Here is a 15,574-nt window from a genome sequence, read left to right as displayed (position 1 = left end):
ATATATATATATACATATATACACACACACACTCTGTTGCGGTTCCCGGTTCTGTCGACGTACTAAAGGGGGGGGGGGGGGGTGAATTCCCTGGTTCCCACCGGGTCCACTGGCCGCGGCTAAACTCGCGGTCGACGGGTTGCGAAGCAACTTTAATTGCCAATCTCCCAACCACGGGTGAAGGGTTATCGGTCATGACCCGAATACCTTCGAGACCGCGTGGCCGGAAAGACCAGGATTTAAACCCTCTCGCGATTCCACACCTTATTCCTTTCAAGTTTGCCGAGCGGTTGCACGGTGTGAATCGCGGTTTTATACTGCGTGATCTATGGACTTAATTGAGGAGTCAAATTCGGTTCGAACGATGCTGGGCCAATGGATAAGAGGACGTACACGAGCAGGTTGAAAGGAAACAAAATGTACAAGTCTTTTATTTATAATGGCACGGAAAAAGAATGAGAAGCAGACTTAACAATTTTTACCTATCATAATCCCAACAGGTGCCTTGCTCACTCACACAGGGAATGAATCACACCTGTTAACTCATACCGGAGACGTGCTGATGCTGACTTGGGTCCACCAGCTCCCTTGCGCAGCGCACGGGCCGATCAGGACGCGCAGCTTGAAGGAAGGTCCGAAGGACGAACCGCCGCTTCAAAGTCAGCACGGACGACGATCCCGGTCGAGGAATGATTCAGCACAGACGACGACCCAGCCCAGACGAAGAACCAGCACGGGAAACGAAGGAGGAGCGCAGCATGGACGAACCAGCATGTAGGACAGCCAGCTTGAAGAACGAATGACGAGAGAGACCCGAAGTGCGATGGGCACGGGCTTTTATCGAGTGGAAACCCCTTCTAGAATGTTCCACGGCCTCCCATTGGCCGAGGTTGGTGATGTGCGGTCGTTCAGCCCAACCTCCTTTGAGAAGGTTCCACCACCTACTATTGGTTGCTTGCTGGTGACATGTCCATGACCTATCGTTGGTCGCCTGCTGGTTACGTGTCCACCACCTATCATTGGTCGCTTGTTGGTCACGTGCGGTCGTTCAGTTAGCCACGCCTCCCTGCACATGAAAGCTTCCTCGTTCAACCGCCTGGAGGTTTGAAATCCTGCTTAAACTCGACGCATATCTGCTTTAATTACTACACAATGGGAAGGGAGCTAATCTTTACATTTAATAAGGAATAACTGACTACTGCGGGCTACATGTTGTCGTGTAATCAACTAGAGGGGTTGTTCTTTATTGCAAAACTGTAACTATATACAGACTTGGCATTTAATATGGAATATTTTTTTTTTCTTGACTTGGGTTTACTTTCTTAACTCAGTATATCAATCTGGTGAGTTTCTTTTACACTTTGGTGATTTATTTGTTAAAAGAACCATGTCACTGATTGTCTGTCGCAGCAAGAAGTCAACAACAGGATTATATCACAGGTGGCGTGGCAAAATGTACGGACAGGTGCATTTGATGATTGGCTTCACAGTCGGGTATACAAGGGTTGTTGCGTTCTGCATTAGTGGAAAACAACTGCTGCACGTCTCCAAAAGTTATTGCCGCTTCCTCTGGAGATGGTCCGTCAACTCGACAATGCTGTTTGTCATGGAGTGGTGGCTTTACGAAATTATGGCATGAAACAGCGTGCTATTGCTCGGCAGTATGGCATCACTCAAGGTCAGGTGTCAAAGATCCTGAAACGAAATGCTCAGAGGGGTGTCCCTACTCCAATACCGAGGCCAGGACGTCCCCGCAGAACCACAAGGAGGGATGATCGCCAGCTGCACCGGTTAGTCCGCAATGGCCGTACCAAGTCAGTTAATCGGCTTGGGGCTGAGTGGCAGCAACTGACATGGGCCTGTATCCATAAGGCTAGTCAACCAACGACTGGTTCAAGCAGGCTATCGTGCCAGGCGTCCCCTGAGAAAGCCACGCCTGACCAGACAACACCGCCAGCGCCAATTGCAGTGGGCCAGAGAGCACCGTCAATGGCAGCCAGGATACTGGAATCACGTGATCTTCAGTGACGAGTCTAGATTTCTGGTCTATCGTCAAGATGGCCACGTCCGAGTGGGCAGACAAGTGCATGAAGCCTACAACAAAGATTGTATAGTGCCAAGAGACCAAGCTGGAGGTGGTGGGGTGACCGTTTGGGCTGCTTTTCATGCAGGGGGCAAAACTGACCTGGTTGTTCTGAATGGAAACCTGGACCAGTTCAAGTACAGGGCCATTCTGGAAGAAACATTGCTTCCATTTGCTCGTGCAGCCTTTCGAGGAAACTTTGTCTTCCAAGATGACAATGCACGGCCTCATCGTGCTCGCATGATCCAACACTTTCTTGCTGACTGTGGTGTAGAGCATATGGAGTGGCCTGCCATGTCCCCGGATATGAATCCGATGGATAACTTGTGGGCAGAATTAACGCGTCAAATCGACCACTTGGACCAGCAGCCGACCTCTGTGCGTGAATTGCAGCAGACTATTGTCACTGCATGGCAAGCGATTCCTGTCCAAACCTTGGCAAATCTCGTGAACAGCATGCCTCAACGTGTACATGCTCTCCTGAATGCTCGTGGGGGTTACACGAAGTACTGAACTGTAATTTTACTGTCCGTAATCCCAGTCATAATTTAGCTTTTGTTTTTGTTAAAAAAATTTTTCGCTAATGTGCAAAATAAAGAGATACTTCTGGAAAACGTACAGAAGTTTAACACAGTACTGTCCATGAATGGAGGGGTAGGGTGGAAAAAGGGGAAGGGCAGGGGAATGTGAGGAGGACAAATTTACCTGTGCGAAGAGTGCTTTAACCTCAGCGTTGCCCAGGTAAAAATGGGAGTTGGCATACCTTCTGCCACCACCACCAGGTGGCGATACACAGTACACATTTACATAGAGAATTTACCCCTCCCGTCCCCCCATTCCCCCACGTGAGGATGCAGCCACACAGCCTATGTTACCCCCCACAGAAAGTTGTATTTGGAAAGCAAGGTTAGAAAAACAGCTAGACAAAGCCATCAAAAAAAGTCATGAAAAGGAAGGTGAATGATTAAAAATAGTACAAGTGCACAATTAAAATAAAAAAAAGCCAGATCATTATGGTCGACTTAACACCATGTATTCCTGTAACACCATTTCTGCTTAATCGGTTTTAATTATTTACGCTTTGGTTAAAATAAAACTCTGCATGTAGTCTGGCCGTGGCAAGGGCCTTAAAAACTGTTAAAACATTGTTATGTAGTGAGCATCAGAGTTTGCAAGAAGTTTAGCTTTCTTTGTTTTATAAATTGCTAGGTTCCCTTCGGCTATTAGAAAATAGAGAGCAGATTCGACATTATTTTTGGGATTTAACGGCAAACTGAAAATAAAACTATGTAAAGAAAAATAATTATTCATGTGGCAGCACAATTGTGATAATAAAGCAAAAAGTGGGGCCAGTCTTGCAGTCAACATCGGCATGGTGTAAATCTTCAGAGGAATGGTGTAAATCCAAAAAGGGGAATGAAATGGACTTTAAAACACGAAAATGGTGTGATAAAACATTGGTAGGTAAAATCATATGTACAATTCTCCAAGAGATTTCACCAGTCCGTTTTGCAATCGGCAGGACATACAAGAGAGATATACAGTCACGTGAAAAAGTAAGCACACCCCATGTAAAGTTTTGACTTTTTCAACATACAGCTATTTGATAATCATTTCAACAATATTGATAGATAAAGGTGATATAATATAATAAATATCATGAAACATTTACATTTTGTAGTCCATTGTATAATTTAAATAAACATAAATGCAAATTTCACATGTGGAAAAAGTAAGTACACCCCTACATTTATCACTACTTCAAATACCTAAAATTAGAATCAGGTGCACAAGCTCAGGTGCAAATGATTAGAACATCGTCGGAGAGGATCTTGGAGGAACCTGTCTTATTTAAACCTCAGACATTTAGTTTGGTTTGCTCTTTGTTGTTGAAGTGTGTGCTTTGTGTGCTTCCCCTTCTCTCCCCATCTTGTCTTCTGCTCCCTCTTTTTATATATTTTGTTTGTCTGGTTGATTTGTTTGTGAAATAAATGTTAGCTCTTTCACGAGCCTCGATTCAGTATACAAAAGTGTGTGCCGTCACCATGCCTAGATCAAAATAGCTCTCTGAGGCCTTCAGAAAGAAGGTTATAGATGCCTACGAGTCTGGGAAGGGATTTAAATAGATCTCCAAACAATTTGAAATCAATCATTCGACTGTCCGGAAGATCATCTACAAGTGGAGAAGATTCCAAACAGCTGCCAACCTGTTCAGGCCAGGCCACCCCAGCAAGTTCAGCCTGAGAGCAGACAGCAAGATGCTGAAAGAAGTCTCTAAGAACCCCAGAATGTCATCACGGGACCTACAGGTAGCTCTTGCCACTGTTGATGTCAAAGTGCACGAGTCTACCATCAGAAAGAGGCTGCACAAATTTGATCTACATGGGAGGTGTGCCAGGAGGAAACCTTTTCAGTCCAGAAAGAACATCAGGGCAAGACTAAAGTTTGCCAATGAACACTTCGGCAAAGACCAGCACTTCTGGAGCAATGTGCTCTGGACAGATGAGTCAAAGGTAGAGCTATTTGGCCACAGTACCAGAAGACATGTTTGGCGAAAACCAAAGACAGCATTTGGCCACAAGAACCTGATACCAACTGTAAAGCATGGTGGTGGAAATATTATGGTTTGGGGCAGCTTTGCTGCATCAGGGCCTGGGCAGCTCACCATCATAGAATCCACTATGAATTCTTCATTGTACCAGAGGGTGCTTGAGGATAATGTGAGGCCATCTGTCGGAAAGTTGAAGCTCAACCGAAGGTGGACCTTGCAACATGACAATGACCCTAAACATACCAGTAAATCCACCAAGGAATGGCTGGGTTCTGGAAATGGAAGGTTCTGGAATGGCCAAGTCAAAGCCAGGATCTAAATCCCATCGAGATGTTGTGGGGGGATTTGAAACGAGCTGTGCATGCAAGAAACCCCTCAAACATCGCACAGCTGAAAGAATTCTGCCTGGAGGAGAGGGCAAAAATTTCTCTCAGTTGATGTCAGAGACTGGTAGACAGTGATAAACGCCTACTTGAGGTTGTTTCTGCCAAAGGGGGCAATACCACCCATTAGAGCCAAGTGTGTACTTACTTTTTCCACATGCGAAATTTGCATTTATGTTTATTTAAATTATACAATGGACTACAAAATGTGAATGTTTCATGATATTTTATATATTATATCACCTTTATCTACCAATATTGTTGAAATGAAGATCAAATAGCTGTATGTTGAAATATGTTGAAAAAGTCAAAACTTTACATGGGGTGTACTTACTTTTTCACGTGACTGTATATGGTAACTTAAAACTTAAAAGATGTGGCTATGCCCCCTGAGGTTGCTTAATGTAATGAGAAATTATATTAGCAACCATCTTCACAACCTTGAGAGCATCCTGAAAATAATTGCAAGATGCAGGTCTGCAATTGAAATGAGACGAATGCATTTTTCTTGCTGCAGAGGTTTTGTACCTCAGACACAAGATTACCACGAGAGGGTTACAGATGACGGATGATAAGGTCAGGGTGGTCACTGATGTGCCCGCTCCAAGGAATGTGAAGGAACTGAAGCTCTTGTGGCACAGGGCTGGTGCGGCGGAGGGCAGGAGTCTGGCGATGAAGAAACGAATGCTGCCTCTCTAAAGGCCGGGCTCCAACCCCGATTGCCACGCTCAGCGTGTCTACGTCCTTCATAAACTTTGGGACCACCTTCTTCATGCATGGTGGGACCCTATCATTGGCACCTATGGCTGAGGGCGTGCCATCTTCCAAGCCCTCTTACACCCCTCTTCAAGGCTCTGCAGCAGACCTTGCCACCATGGCCTGCGGTGTGCCGGCCAAACGGTTCAAGATGTTGCCCCTTGCAAAGTTAATTGTGCTTTCCTGTGTTCCTTTGATGTTTGTGTCCAGATCCTCACTCAGCCTTGCTCAAAAACAGGAGATTTTACATAACAAACTTACTCTATACTATTTTAATGTTAACACACTGCTTCCTCGGTGCACGTTTTACAATATGACTTCCTCTGACAATTTACCTGTTACAAGAGTAAATATAGCATATGTGGTGATATGGTCCATACGATGCTTCACAAAATCGAGCTTGGGATCCCCCTTTTGACGTAAAAATATGTTTAGTGGTGAACATGAACAGCGGAACATGCTGTTCCACTGAATAAACCGTTGTGTGTGCTAAAAAACTGCTGCCTGTCCTTTATTTAGTTACAGGAAGAGATTAACCAGACATGAACGTCACACACCATGGTACAGTGTCGAGCCAAATGAGCTGGCTGCATGATTAAGATAGAGATAGCATAATCACTGTTTATGGAAATTTTTTCATTATGATGTTCCTCATACTGTGTATGTTTTACACTGGCAAATGTTAATGACTGTGAAGGCGAAAACCAAATTAAAATTGTGTTTTTGGGGGGGGGGGGGGGGGGGGGGGGGTTCTTATTCACTCAACTTCAGTAAATACTTTTGGAAAACCTTAACAAGGTTTTTGGTGATAGTCTTTCTGTTGAACACCGGGTGGAAAACGAACCCAGATGCTATGAAGCAGTAGCTTTTGGAATCATGCAGTATAAATATCAAATGACGAGCTAAAACAAGGCTGCGCAGGATGCTTAACGCCTCACGAGCACTTTAGAAGTGTTGGAGCACTTTTGGGCTTGTTTTTGGTTTTTGAGTCCTTCGGATTGACCTTGCTGTGTGTGCAATTGCCTTTACCTTGTCATTGCTAATTTTTCCTTTTATCTCTTCCCAAAGTCTCTTCAAAATGCTCGAATGTTTTTGTACATTTTGCAAAATGTATTACAGAGGATGAGGCTTTTTTTTGCTTTGTTTTGTTTTTCACCTGAGTTGTGGTTTGGCGAAGGATACATTATTTGTGATATTTTTAGAAGTTCATTCTGGTGTCCTTTCCATCGTTGTTTTAGTTAACTTGTCTTTTGGTTTCATGTTGGTTTTATTTTCCACCCATATGATTTGTATAACTTACCCATTTGATGTTCTCTCCTCATTCTCCTCCTACTCTCCCTTTTCCTCATTCTCCTCCTACTCCCCCCTTTCTTCCTCAATATCCCCAGTGTCTGATCATTGGGGCTGGACCATGTGGCCTCAGGATGAGTATCGAGCTGGCCCTATTGGGTGCCACAGTGGTGGTTGTAGAGAAGCGGGACGTTTTCTCTCGCAACAACGTGCTTCACCTCTGGCCCTTCACAATCCACGATCTCAAGGCTCTTGGTGCCAAAAAGTTTTATGGAAAATTCTGTGCCGGTGCCATAGATCATATCAGTGAGTTACCCTCCATCCCCATCTCTGAGCACACTTCAAATTAAATTTAGCTTTAATTTCCTCATTTGGAAATAAGAAACATTTTGTTTCACTGAAACATTAACCCAGGTCAACATCACCTTTGTGGCTTTATTCTGTTCTAGCAACGGTACCCACCCTATGGGTGGGGCTTCTATTGGGAAGCCCAAATGAAAAGGAAAAATATCAGAAATTGAAGGCTTTTTTTATTTTAAACGATTCATATGAACATCCGTTGAATCATATCACACGCGAATCATCAAAATCTAAACAGTACATGGCGCCCATTTTGAAAAAAGATTGAATTCTGCAAAACGGAAGCAACCGCTACTTGTCTTTCTCAGTCACACGTTTATGTGTGAAGAGTGCGTGCCGAATCTAACACGGAAGCGGCTGCTACACCTGTTTCTCAGTCACTTTGCACACGCTGCCATATTACTTCAGAGCCGCACGTTTATATAGGAAGAGTTCGTCAGGAGTCGATCTACTCTTTCCTGGTGTGTAGAATAAACAGTATTTGTAGAATTTCAACAAAAGCCATATCACTGTTCATATCGGTAAATATTATTTCATAGTGTTTGGAAAAATTGGAAAAATTGGAAAAACAATGTCGCCTATTTTACTCCCAGGGGTCCCAGGAATACTCACCCAAAATATCGTTGCGATCGGTTGAGCCGTTTTTGCGGTACCCTCGAACGGACGGATGGACATTTGATGAATTATAGTAAGATAAGAAACTTCAAAGAAGTACAAAGCTGAGATGCAGAGCAGGCCACTTAGCCCATCGTGCCTCTGCTTATGACAGCACGTCTACCTATTGCATGAATGAATGAATTATCGTTTTTTAAAGGCCATTTTTCCCCGCTAGAGCGGGGGTTAGCCTTGCGGTTCATGGTTCCCTGTTTGAGGCAATGTTTTTATGGCCGGATGCCCTTCCTGACGCCAACACTTGGTCACGCTCCTACGATGCGCAGGAATACCGTGTACCTATTCTAAATCGGGGTACACACCGTGATCATTCATCCCAGCAAGCCTGGTACTCAATTTGCCGACCTCGGAAGGATGACAGGCTGAGTCAACCCCCCTGGCGTTAATTCAGCGATCGACCGGGATTCAAACCCAGGATCCTAGGATCCCAAGCCGGCACCCTAACCGCTAAGCCAACACAAGGCTTATTGCATGTAATCCTATTATAATTCACCAAATGTCCATCTGTCCGTCCGTTCCCAGGTACCGCAAAAACGGCTGAACCGATCGCAACGACAATTTTGGGTGGGTAATCCTGGGACCCTCTGGAGTAAAATAGGCTATATTGTTTTTCTATAATTTTTCCCAATTTTCCAGTTTTTCCAAACACTATGGATTAATATTTACCGATATGAACAGTGATGTGGCTTTTATTTTAAATTCTACAAATACTGTTTAAATTTTGATGAGTTGCATGTGATATGATTTAACGGATGTTTACATAAATCGTTTAAAATAAAAAAGCCTTCCATTTCCGATATTTTGCCTTTTCATTTGGGCCTCCCAATTGAAGCCCTGCCCGTAGGGTGGGTACCGTTGCTTGTACCAGTAATATAGTTAAACCAGGCAGAGGAAATTTGTGTTCCATAAAAATAACAGTTTTTGGTTAAGTTTGATGTCTGTGAGGATAGGTGAGCGAGCTTTCAACTGAGATATCCCAGAGCCATAGAATACTAGAGTTTGGGGAAGTCGGTTTTAAAGAAAACGATTGTGATTGGAGGATATGTGATCACATGACTGCAAGGCACCATCTTGTTACTCACCTTTGTCAAGTGAAACGCTAAATTGTGTGCATCTGTGTGGTCTCCAAGTCATATTTACATCTCTTCAGAATGTTACAATCATTGCAACTTTGTTGTGCAAGATTAATCAGAACAATGAAATGAGAATTAAATAACTTGAATGGCAAATGGTCCTCCGTGTCGAGAGAAAGGGAAGATATAGAAGATTCCCTTTCTCTCACGGCAGATCGATTGCCATGTAAAGTACGGTATTTACTCCTTATTTGTTTTGACTTCTCTTGCTGCCCACGCTGTTGCTAATTTTGTGCTGAAATTAACGATTACCTTCATTCCAAGTAGAATCAGGAGTTGTACCATGTAACATCCTAAGCTACAATATATATATATATATATATATATATATATATATATATATATATATATATATATATATATATATATATATATATATATATATATATATGACTGGCTGGCAAAAGCTGAAGAAAAAAAAATTCAAAAATAAAAATACATTAAAAAAAAAAAATTCAAAAATAAAAATAAAAATAATAATAAAAAAAAAAAAAAGAAAAGAAGCTGAAGAGTCAAAATATGACCATAGGGACCAAATTGAGATTTTTATATGGATAGAAAGAGTAACTTCTCGAGATTATTATGCACCAAAACATTTTTCCAAGAAAGGTTGTGAAATTCGACAAAGAATCTAAAATGGCATTCTCAAAATGTGCTCAAAAAGACACGAAGATCGTGAAATTTCGATGTTTTACTACGAGTCATACATCGTTATTCTAAGGAGATCCCTGACATACATGTTTGGTATGAATGAAAAGCTCTACGTGTGCACATTATGTGTGCGTGTGAACTGTATTGTGAACTTTGAACCTAATTATCTCCATTGTTTAAACAAAAATACAATTGTCATTAAAATACCATAACTTCGTTAATTTCCATCCAATTAACATAATGTATATATAAAATGAAAGAGAAAAGCATGGGGAATCAGATGATATCAAAAGCTCAATTTTGATGTTTTTCCCCCAAGTGTCTGCTTTTGCCAGAGCCAGTCACATATACTTGCACTCACATTCGGGGTCTGCCTAGCAGGCACGTAAGACATCGGCCATTATAAAGCTCGCAGTGTTAAGTGTGGAAAAGTTCTGAGGAGATTACGGCTGGCTCAATAACGCAGTGGGTTGTTGACGCGTAATCAATGGAGGTCCATGGTTCGAGCCCCGTATTGTCAGAATTTTTTCACACTTAGCCCCTCGCAGGAATTTGATTCCTGTTTAACCCTTTGAGTACGGATGACGTCCAGTGCCGCAACCCGTGGAAAAGTTTTGTGTACGGATGACGTTATGACACGTCATCGACTATACCTATAAATAGATCGTCAGTACGTGGTTGCATTTCCGTAATGCCAAATTAATCCCGTACCTGGGGTATTTTTTTTAATAAAAAAAAAGCCCATACTCGAAGGGTAAAAAACAACAACAAACAAACAAATATATATATAATTATAATTATTATATAATAATTATTAATTATATATATATAATTATATATAGTCCCTGGTGTTGGGCTAGCGGCTAGGGTGCCGGCTTAGGATCCTAGGATCCTGGGTTCGAATCCTGGTCGATCGCTGAATTAACGCCAGGGGGGTTGACTCAGCCTGTCATCCTTCCGAGGTCGGCTAATTTGAGTACCAGTTCACTGGTAATTCCCTGTTTGTCGTTAAAGGCGGCAAAAAGGGTTGGCGTCGGGAAGGGCATCCGGCCGTAAAACATTGCTTCAAAAAGGGGACCAAAAAAACAACAACAACCACGGTTCCCGAAAAAGGCCAACCCCCGCTTTGCGGGGAAAAATGGCCTCTAAAGGTGGTTATATATATATATATATATATATATATATATATATATATATATATATAACACACGCACACACACACACATACACACATACAGATACAGGGTTGTCCAGAAACCCTGGGCACATTTTGAAGAACAATACCTGCAACAAACAACTAAGTTTATTATTGTTCTTTGGTGCAAAATAAAGCATGATTACTCGTAAATGGATGTGACTGCTTCAACATGCACAGGCATCATGTGATACGCAACAGGGTGGTGAGGTGCATCGCATGATATGGATCGGGGTGAGCTTCGCTCACTGTGCTGCACGCCTTTGTCTTTGCATTAGTTCAGTTCATTATGAATTAGACACCCTAATATTATAGAGGATATCGTGAGACAGAAAATTCACGCTGTACGCTTGTATTCTCTATCTGGAAATTCGGCTGAACTTCACAGACAACTTGTCAAAGAATTTGGTGCCAACGCAATTGACAGAAGAACAGAATAAAGGCAGAATAAACAAGCAGTTTGATGGAACCGGCAGCATTCTTCCAAAACATTCACCAGGTAGGCCTTGTACTGTTCGAACTGAGGAAAGCAGAGAGGTCATTCAACAACAACTCGACAGTAACACACCATTATCAACTCATCGTTTATCACACGTCACCAACATAAGCCGATCATCGATTCGAAGAATACTAAAATACCTTAATGCGAAACCATACACACCCAGATTAATTCACCAACTATCTGAGGATGATTTTGACAGGTGTGTTGAGGCATGTGAGACATTGTTTGGGTTAATGGATATGGACAATGATTTGCAGAACAGGATCTTGTGGTCAGATGAATCCAAGTTTACTTTATCTGGTTCTGTGAATCGTCATAACAGCGTGATATGGGCAGTAGACAACCCACGATTTACTGTTGAGCACAACGTCCAGTATCAAGCTTGTGTGTCCGTCTGGGCAGGCATTTCTTCTGGAGGCATTGTTGGACCAATATTTTTCTAAGAAAATGTGGATGCTGCAAATTACCTTCTAATGTTTGAGCAGCATGTATTTCCACTCGATGATGGCCAAATGTGGTTCATGCATGATGGTGCGCCTGCTCATTATGCTGCCAGTGTACGCCAGGCCCTTGATTTGAACTTTACAGACAAATGGATTGGCCGTCGTGGTCCAGTTGAATGGCCTCCATGGTCTTGCGATTTAACACCCTGTGATTTCTTCCTTTGGGGTTCCTCAAACACAATGATGAGACCTGTACAGTCCGTGCCTGGAGCCTCCAACATAAAAAATAAAATAGAAACTCATCTGCAGTGAATTACTGCTACACTTGTTGATACAACTTGGACGGTTGGACCAGATTATGTATACTAGCCTTTGCAAATGCATCTTGTTTATTTAGTGAACCGATAATTTGATAGAGTTGTTATTATTGTTGTTTTTATTTTCTGTTTTTCTTCCTTGATTTGGTGCAAATGCTTAACTCATGCATTGTACTCAGTAATTCATTATTAAATCATATTTTCAGTTTCAGAATAAACGTGTTCACAATTTTTGGTTTTTGCATGAGGTGGCTTTTACTTCCTGCGGATCTTGAGTGGTTAAAGGGTCTAAAAGTGTCTAAAAAGTCTTGAGGGTCTATTGGGGGTGTAAAAGGTCTTGAGATTATTAAGGGATCTTGATGGTCTAAAGTTAAAGCTCCAAAAGGTCTAGGGTTTTAAGGGTCTGAATGTCTGAAAGGTCTAAATTCGAAGTTTTGTAAAGGTCTAAGAGGGTGAAAGGGTGTAAGGAGTCTGAGGGTTTAAATGGTCTAAAATCAAAGGTATGTATCGGTCTAAGAGGTCTAAAGGTCTCAAAGGTATGTTCCAATAGCATGTAACTAATTCTTCACCACACGTCAACACTTTGGTGACAACATGACACCTATTGTTATAGTGCTTTCAGAAAGTATTCACACCCCTTGACCTTTTTCACATTTTTTTGTGTCATAGCCTAAATTAAGAAATGGGTTAAATTGAGTTTTTTTTTTTTTTTTTTAACTCTGATCTAAACATAACACCCAATAATGTCAGTGGAAGTTTTTATTCAGAAAAGTTAACAATTAATTAAAAATGAAAAACAGAAAAGTCGAGTAAATAAGTATTCAACAAGCCCTTTGCTATGACACTCAAAATTGAGCTCAGATTCATCCAATTTCCTTTGATCATCCTTGAGATATCTCTACAACTTGATAAGGACCTTGGTCAGGGAGGTGACGAAGAACCCAATGACCACTCTCACAGAACTAGAGTTCCTTGACTGAGATGGGAGAATCTGCCGGACGGACAACAATCTCTGCATCACTTCACAAATCTGGGCTTTATGGGAGAGTGGCCAAATGGAAGCCATTTGTAAGAAAAAGGCACATGACAGCATGCCTGGAGTTTACAAAAAGGTATGTGAAAGACTGAGAGCATGAGGCAAAAGATTCTGTGGTCTGATGAGATAAAATTGAACTTGTTGGTCTGAATGCAAAGTGCTACGTTTGGTGGAAGCCGAGCACAGCTCCACCCCCATGCAACACCATCCCTACCGTGAAGCATGGTGGTGGCAGCATGATGTCATGGGGTTGCTTTTCAGTGGCAGGGACTGGGAGACTTGTAAGGATAGAGGAAACAATGAATGGAGCCAAATACAGACAAATCCATGAGGAGAACCTGCTTCAGAGTGCAAAAGACCTTAGACTGTGGAGAAGATTTACGTTTCAACAGGACAATGACCCCAAGCATACAGCCAAAGTAACACTGGAATGGCTTCAGAACAAGAATGTGAAAGTCCTTGAGTGGCCCAGCCAAAGTTCAGACTTGAATCCCGTTGAGAATCTGTGGAAAGCCTTGAAGATTGCTGTTCACTGATACTCCCCATCCAACTTGACAGAGGTTGAGCAAATCTGCAACGAAGAATGGGAGAAACTCCACTAATCCAAATGTGCAAAGCTGATACAGAAGTACCCAAGAAGACTTGAAGCTGTAATTGCTGCCAAAGGCACTTCTATGAGGTATTGACTCAGGGGGCTGAATACTTTTGTAAATTGGATATTTTTGTATTGCATTTTCAATAAACTTGTAAAGATTTCCAAAAACGTATTTTCACTGTCATTATGGGGTATATTGTGCAGATAGTTGACAAAAAATTGAGATTGAATTCACTTTAAATTCAGGCTGTAACAACAAATTGTGAAAAAGTCAAGGGGTGTGAATACTTTCTGAAGGCACTGTAAGTTTGCTGAACTCTAATATTCTATGGCTCTGAAATGATATCCTGCCCCTCCCTCCCACTCCCCATTCCCCATCCCTCAACCCCTTGAGGCCATAGAGAATTAGAAAATTATTGTTTATGACATCAGCCGAGAATTATGGTAAATTAAATGCTTATTTAGACTGAGGCAGATTGGGGAAGAGCAGATCATAAAAGTGAAGCTCTGTTAGTAGTATACGCTGTTGGCCCCAAATGTGCTGCACATTTGTTATTGCTTTATTTATTGAGTTTCTCTGTGCATCCCATCAGCGGTTAATTACTGGAGGTCTGCTGTAAGTCTGTCTTTCTGTCTGTCTTTATATCTTACTCTGTTACTTCTCTCGACTTCTCTCGACTTCGAGTGCTTCCTAAAACAATCCGTTCTGGGTGCCGTTTGTTCTGCAGGCATCCGACAGCTGCAGCTCATGCTACTGAAGGTCAGTTTGGTGGTCGGTGTCCAGATTCACTTCAATGTCGAGTTCCTTCAACTTCTGGAGCCACCAGAAGACCAGGAAATTGAACGTGAGTATCCAGTTCTACTGCAGTGCATTGCTTTGAAATTGCAAGCAGAAGTAATTGTCAGCAATATATATATATATACAGTGCATTCAGAAAGTATTCAGACCCCTTCACTTTTTTCACATTTTGTTATGTTGCAGCCTTATGCTGAAATCGTTTAAATTCATTTTTTTCCCTCGTCAATCTACACTCAATACTCCATAATGACAAAGAGAAAACAGGATTATAGAAAGTTTTGCAAATTTATGAAAAAGAAAAAACTGAAATATCACATTGACATAAGTATTGTTACGAATTTGGGTAGTGATATATGTAGAGCAGAGTAGATTTAAGTAGGTAACATGCTTTGACTGTCGCGATAGGGAATTTACCTGTAATAAGTCATGTGTAGGCGTTTTGTCGGCTAAGATGTATGATTGTGAATCTACCAGGAGATTTGTGTGTTGAGTAGTGTAGGGAATAATGAGTAGAGCCCTTGTATGTCTCACCTGGTAATCAAACCTCTGTCCATTTTGGCACTGCACACCACTTAAACACTTGGTTAGGATCCCTTTAGCACAACATTAATGACGCCTTTCCCCCCTGACGTGACTGAGGAAGAAATTGGGCTAGAACACCGCCACAATTGGCCGCCACCATTTACACCTCCGAGAGGCCTACCCGCCTCGCATAGCACGTGCTGTGACCAAGGAATAGGGGACGGGAGTGAGAGTGGCGCAGTGGGCGTGCCCTGGATGAGCTGGCGAGTCGGGGGAGGCTTTGATT

General features: G+C 42.2%; 1 protein-coding gene across 4 annotated transcripts in view; it reads left to right on the top strand.

Annotated features, from left to right (window-relative positions):
- LOC137415806 (F-actin-monooxygenase mical2-like) overlaps positions 1-15,048 on the top strand; it is an 88,012-nt gene extending 72,964 nt beyond the window's left edge. For all 4 annotated transcript variants that reach the window (XM_078769037.1, XM_078769034.1, XM_078769035.1 and 1 more), the window contains 2 exons: positions 7,162-7,369; positions 14,696-15,048. In XM_078769037.1, coding sequence (XP_078625163.1) covers positions 7,162-7,369; positions 14,696-14,970 — 483 coding nt within the window. In that variant the 3' untranslated portion in view covers positions 14,971-15,048. The remainder of the gene's footprint in view (positions 1-7,161; positions 7,370-14,695) is intronic.
- The last annotated feature ends 526 nt before the right edge of the window (positions 15,049-15,574 follow it).

This window comes from Myxine glutinosa, unplaced genomic scaffold (genome assembly GCF_964187855.1).
Source record: "Myxine glutinosa unplaced genomic scaffold, kmMyxGlut1.1 SCAFFOLD_976, whole genome shotgun sequence".
Classification (NCBI taxonomy): domain Eukaryota; kingdom Metazoa; phylum Chordata; class Myxini; order Myxiniformes; family Myxinidae; genus Myxine; species Myxine glutinosa.
The sequence above is the reverse complement of the archived record's forward strand: the minus strand, read 5'-3'. Positions and strand labels throughout refer to the sequence as shown.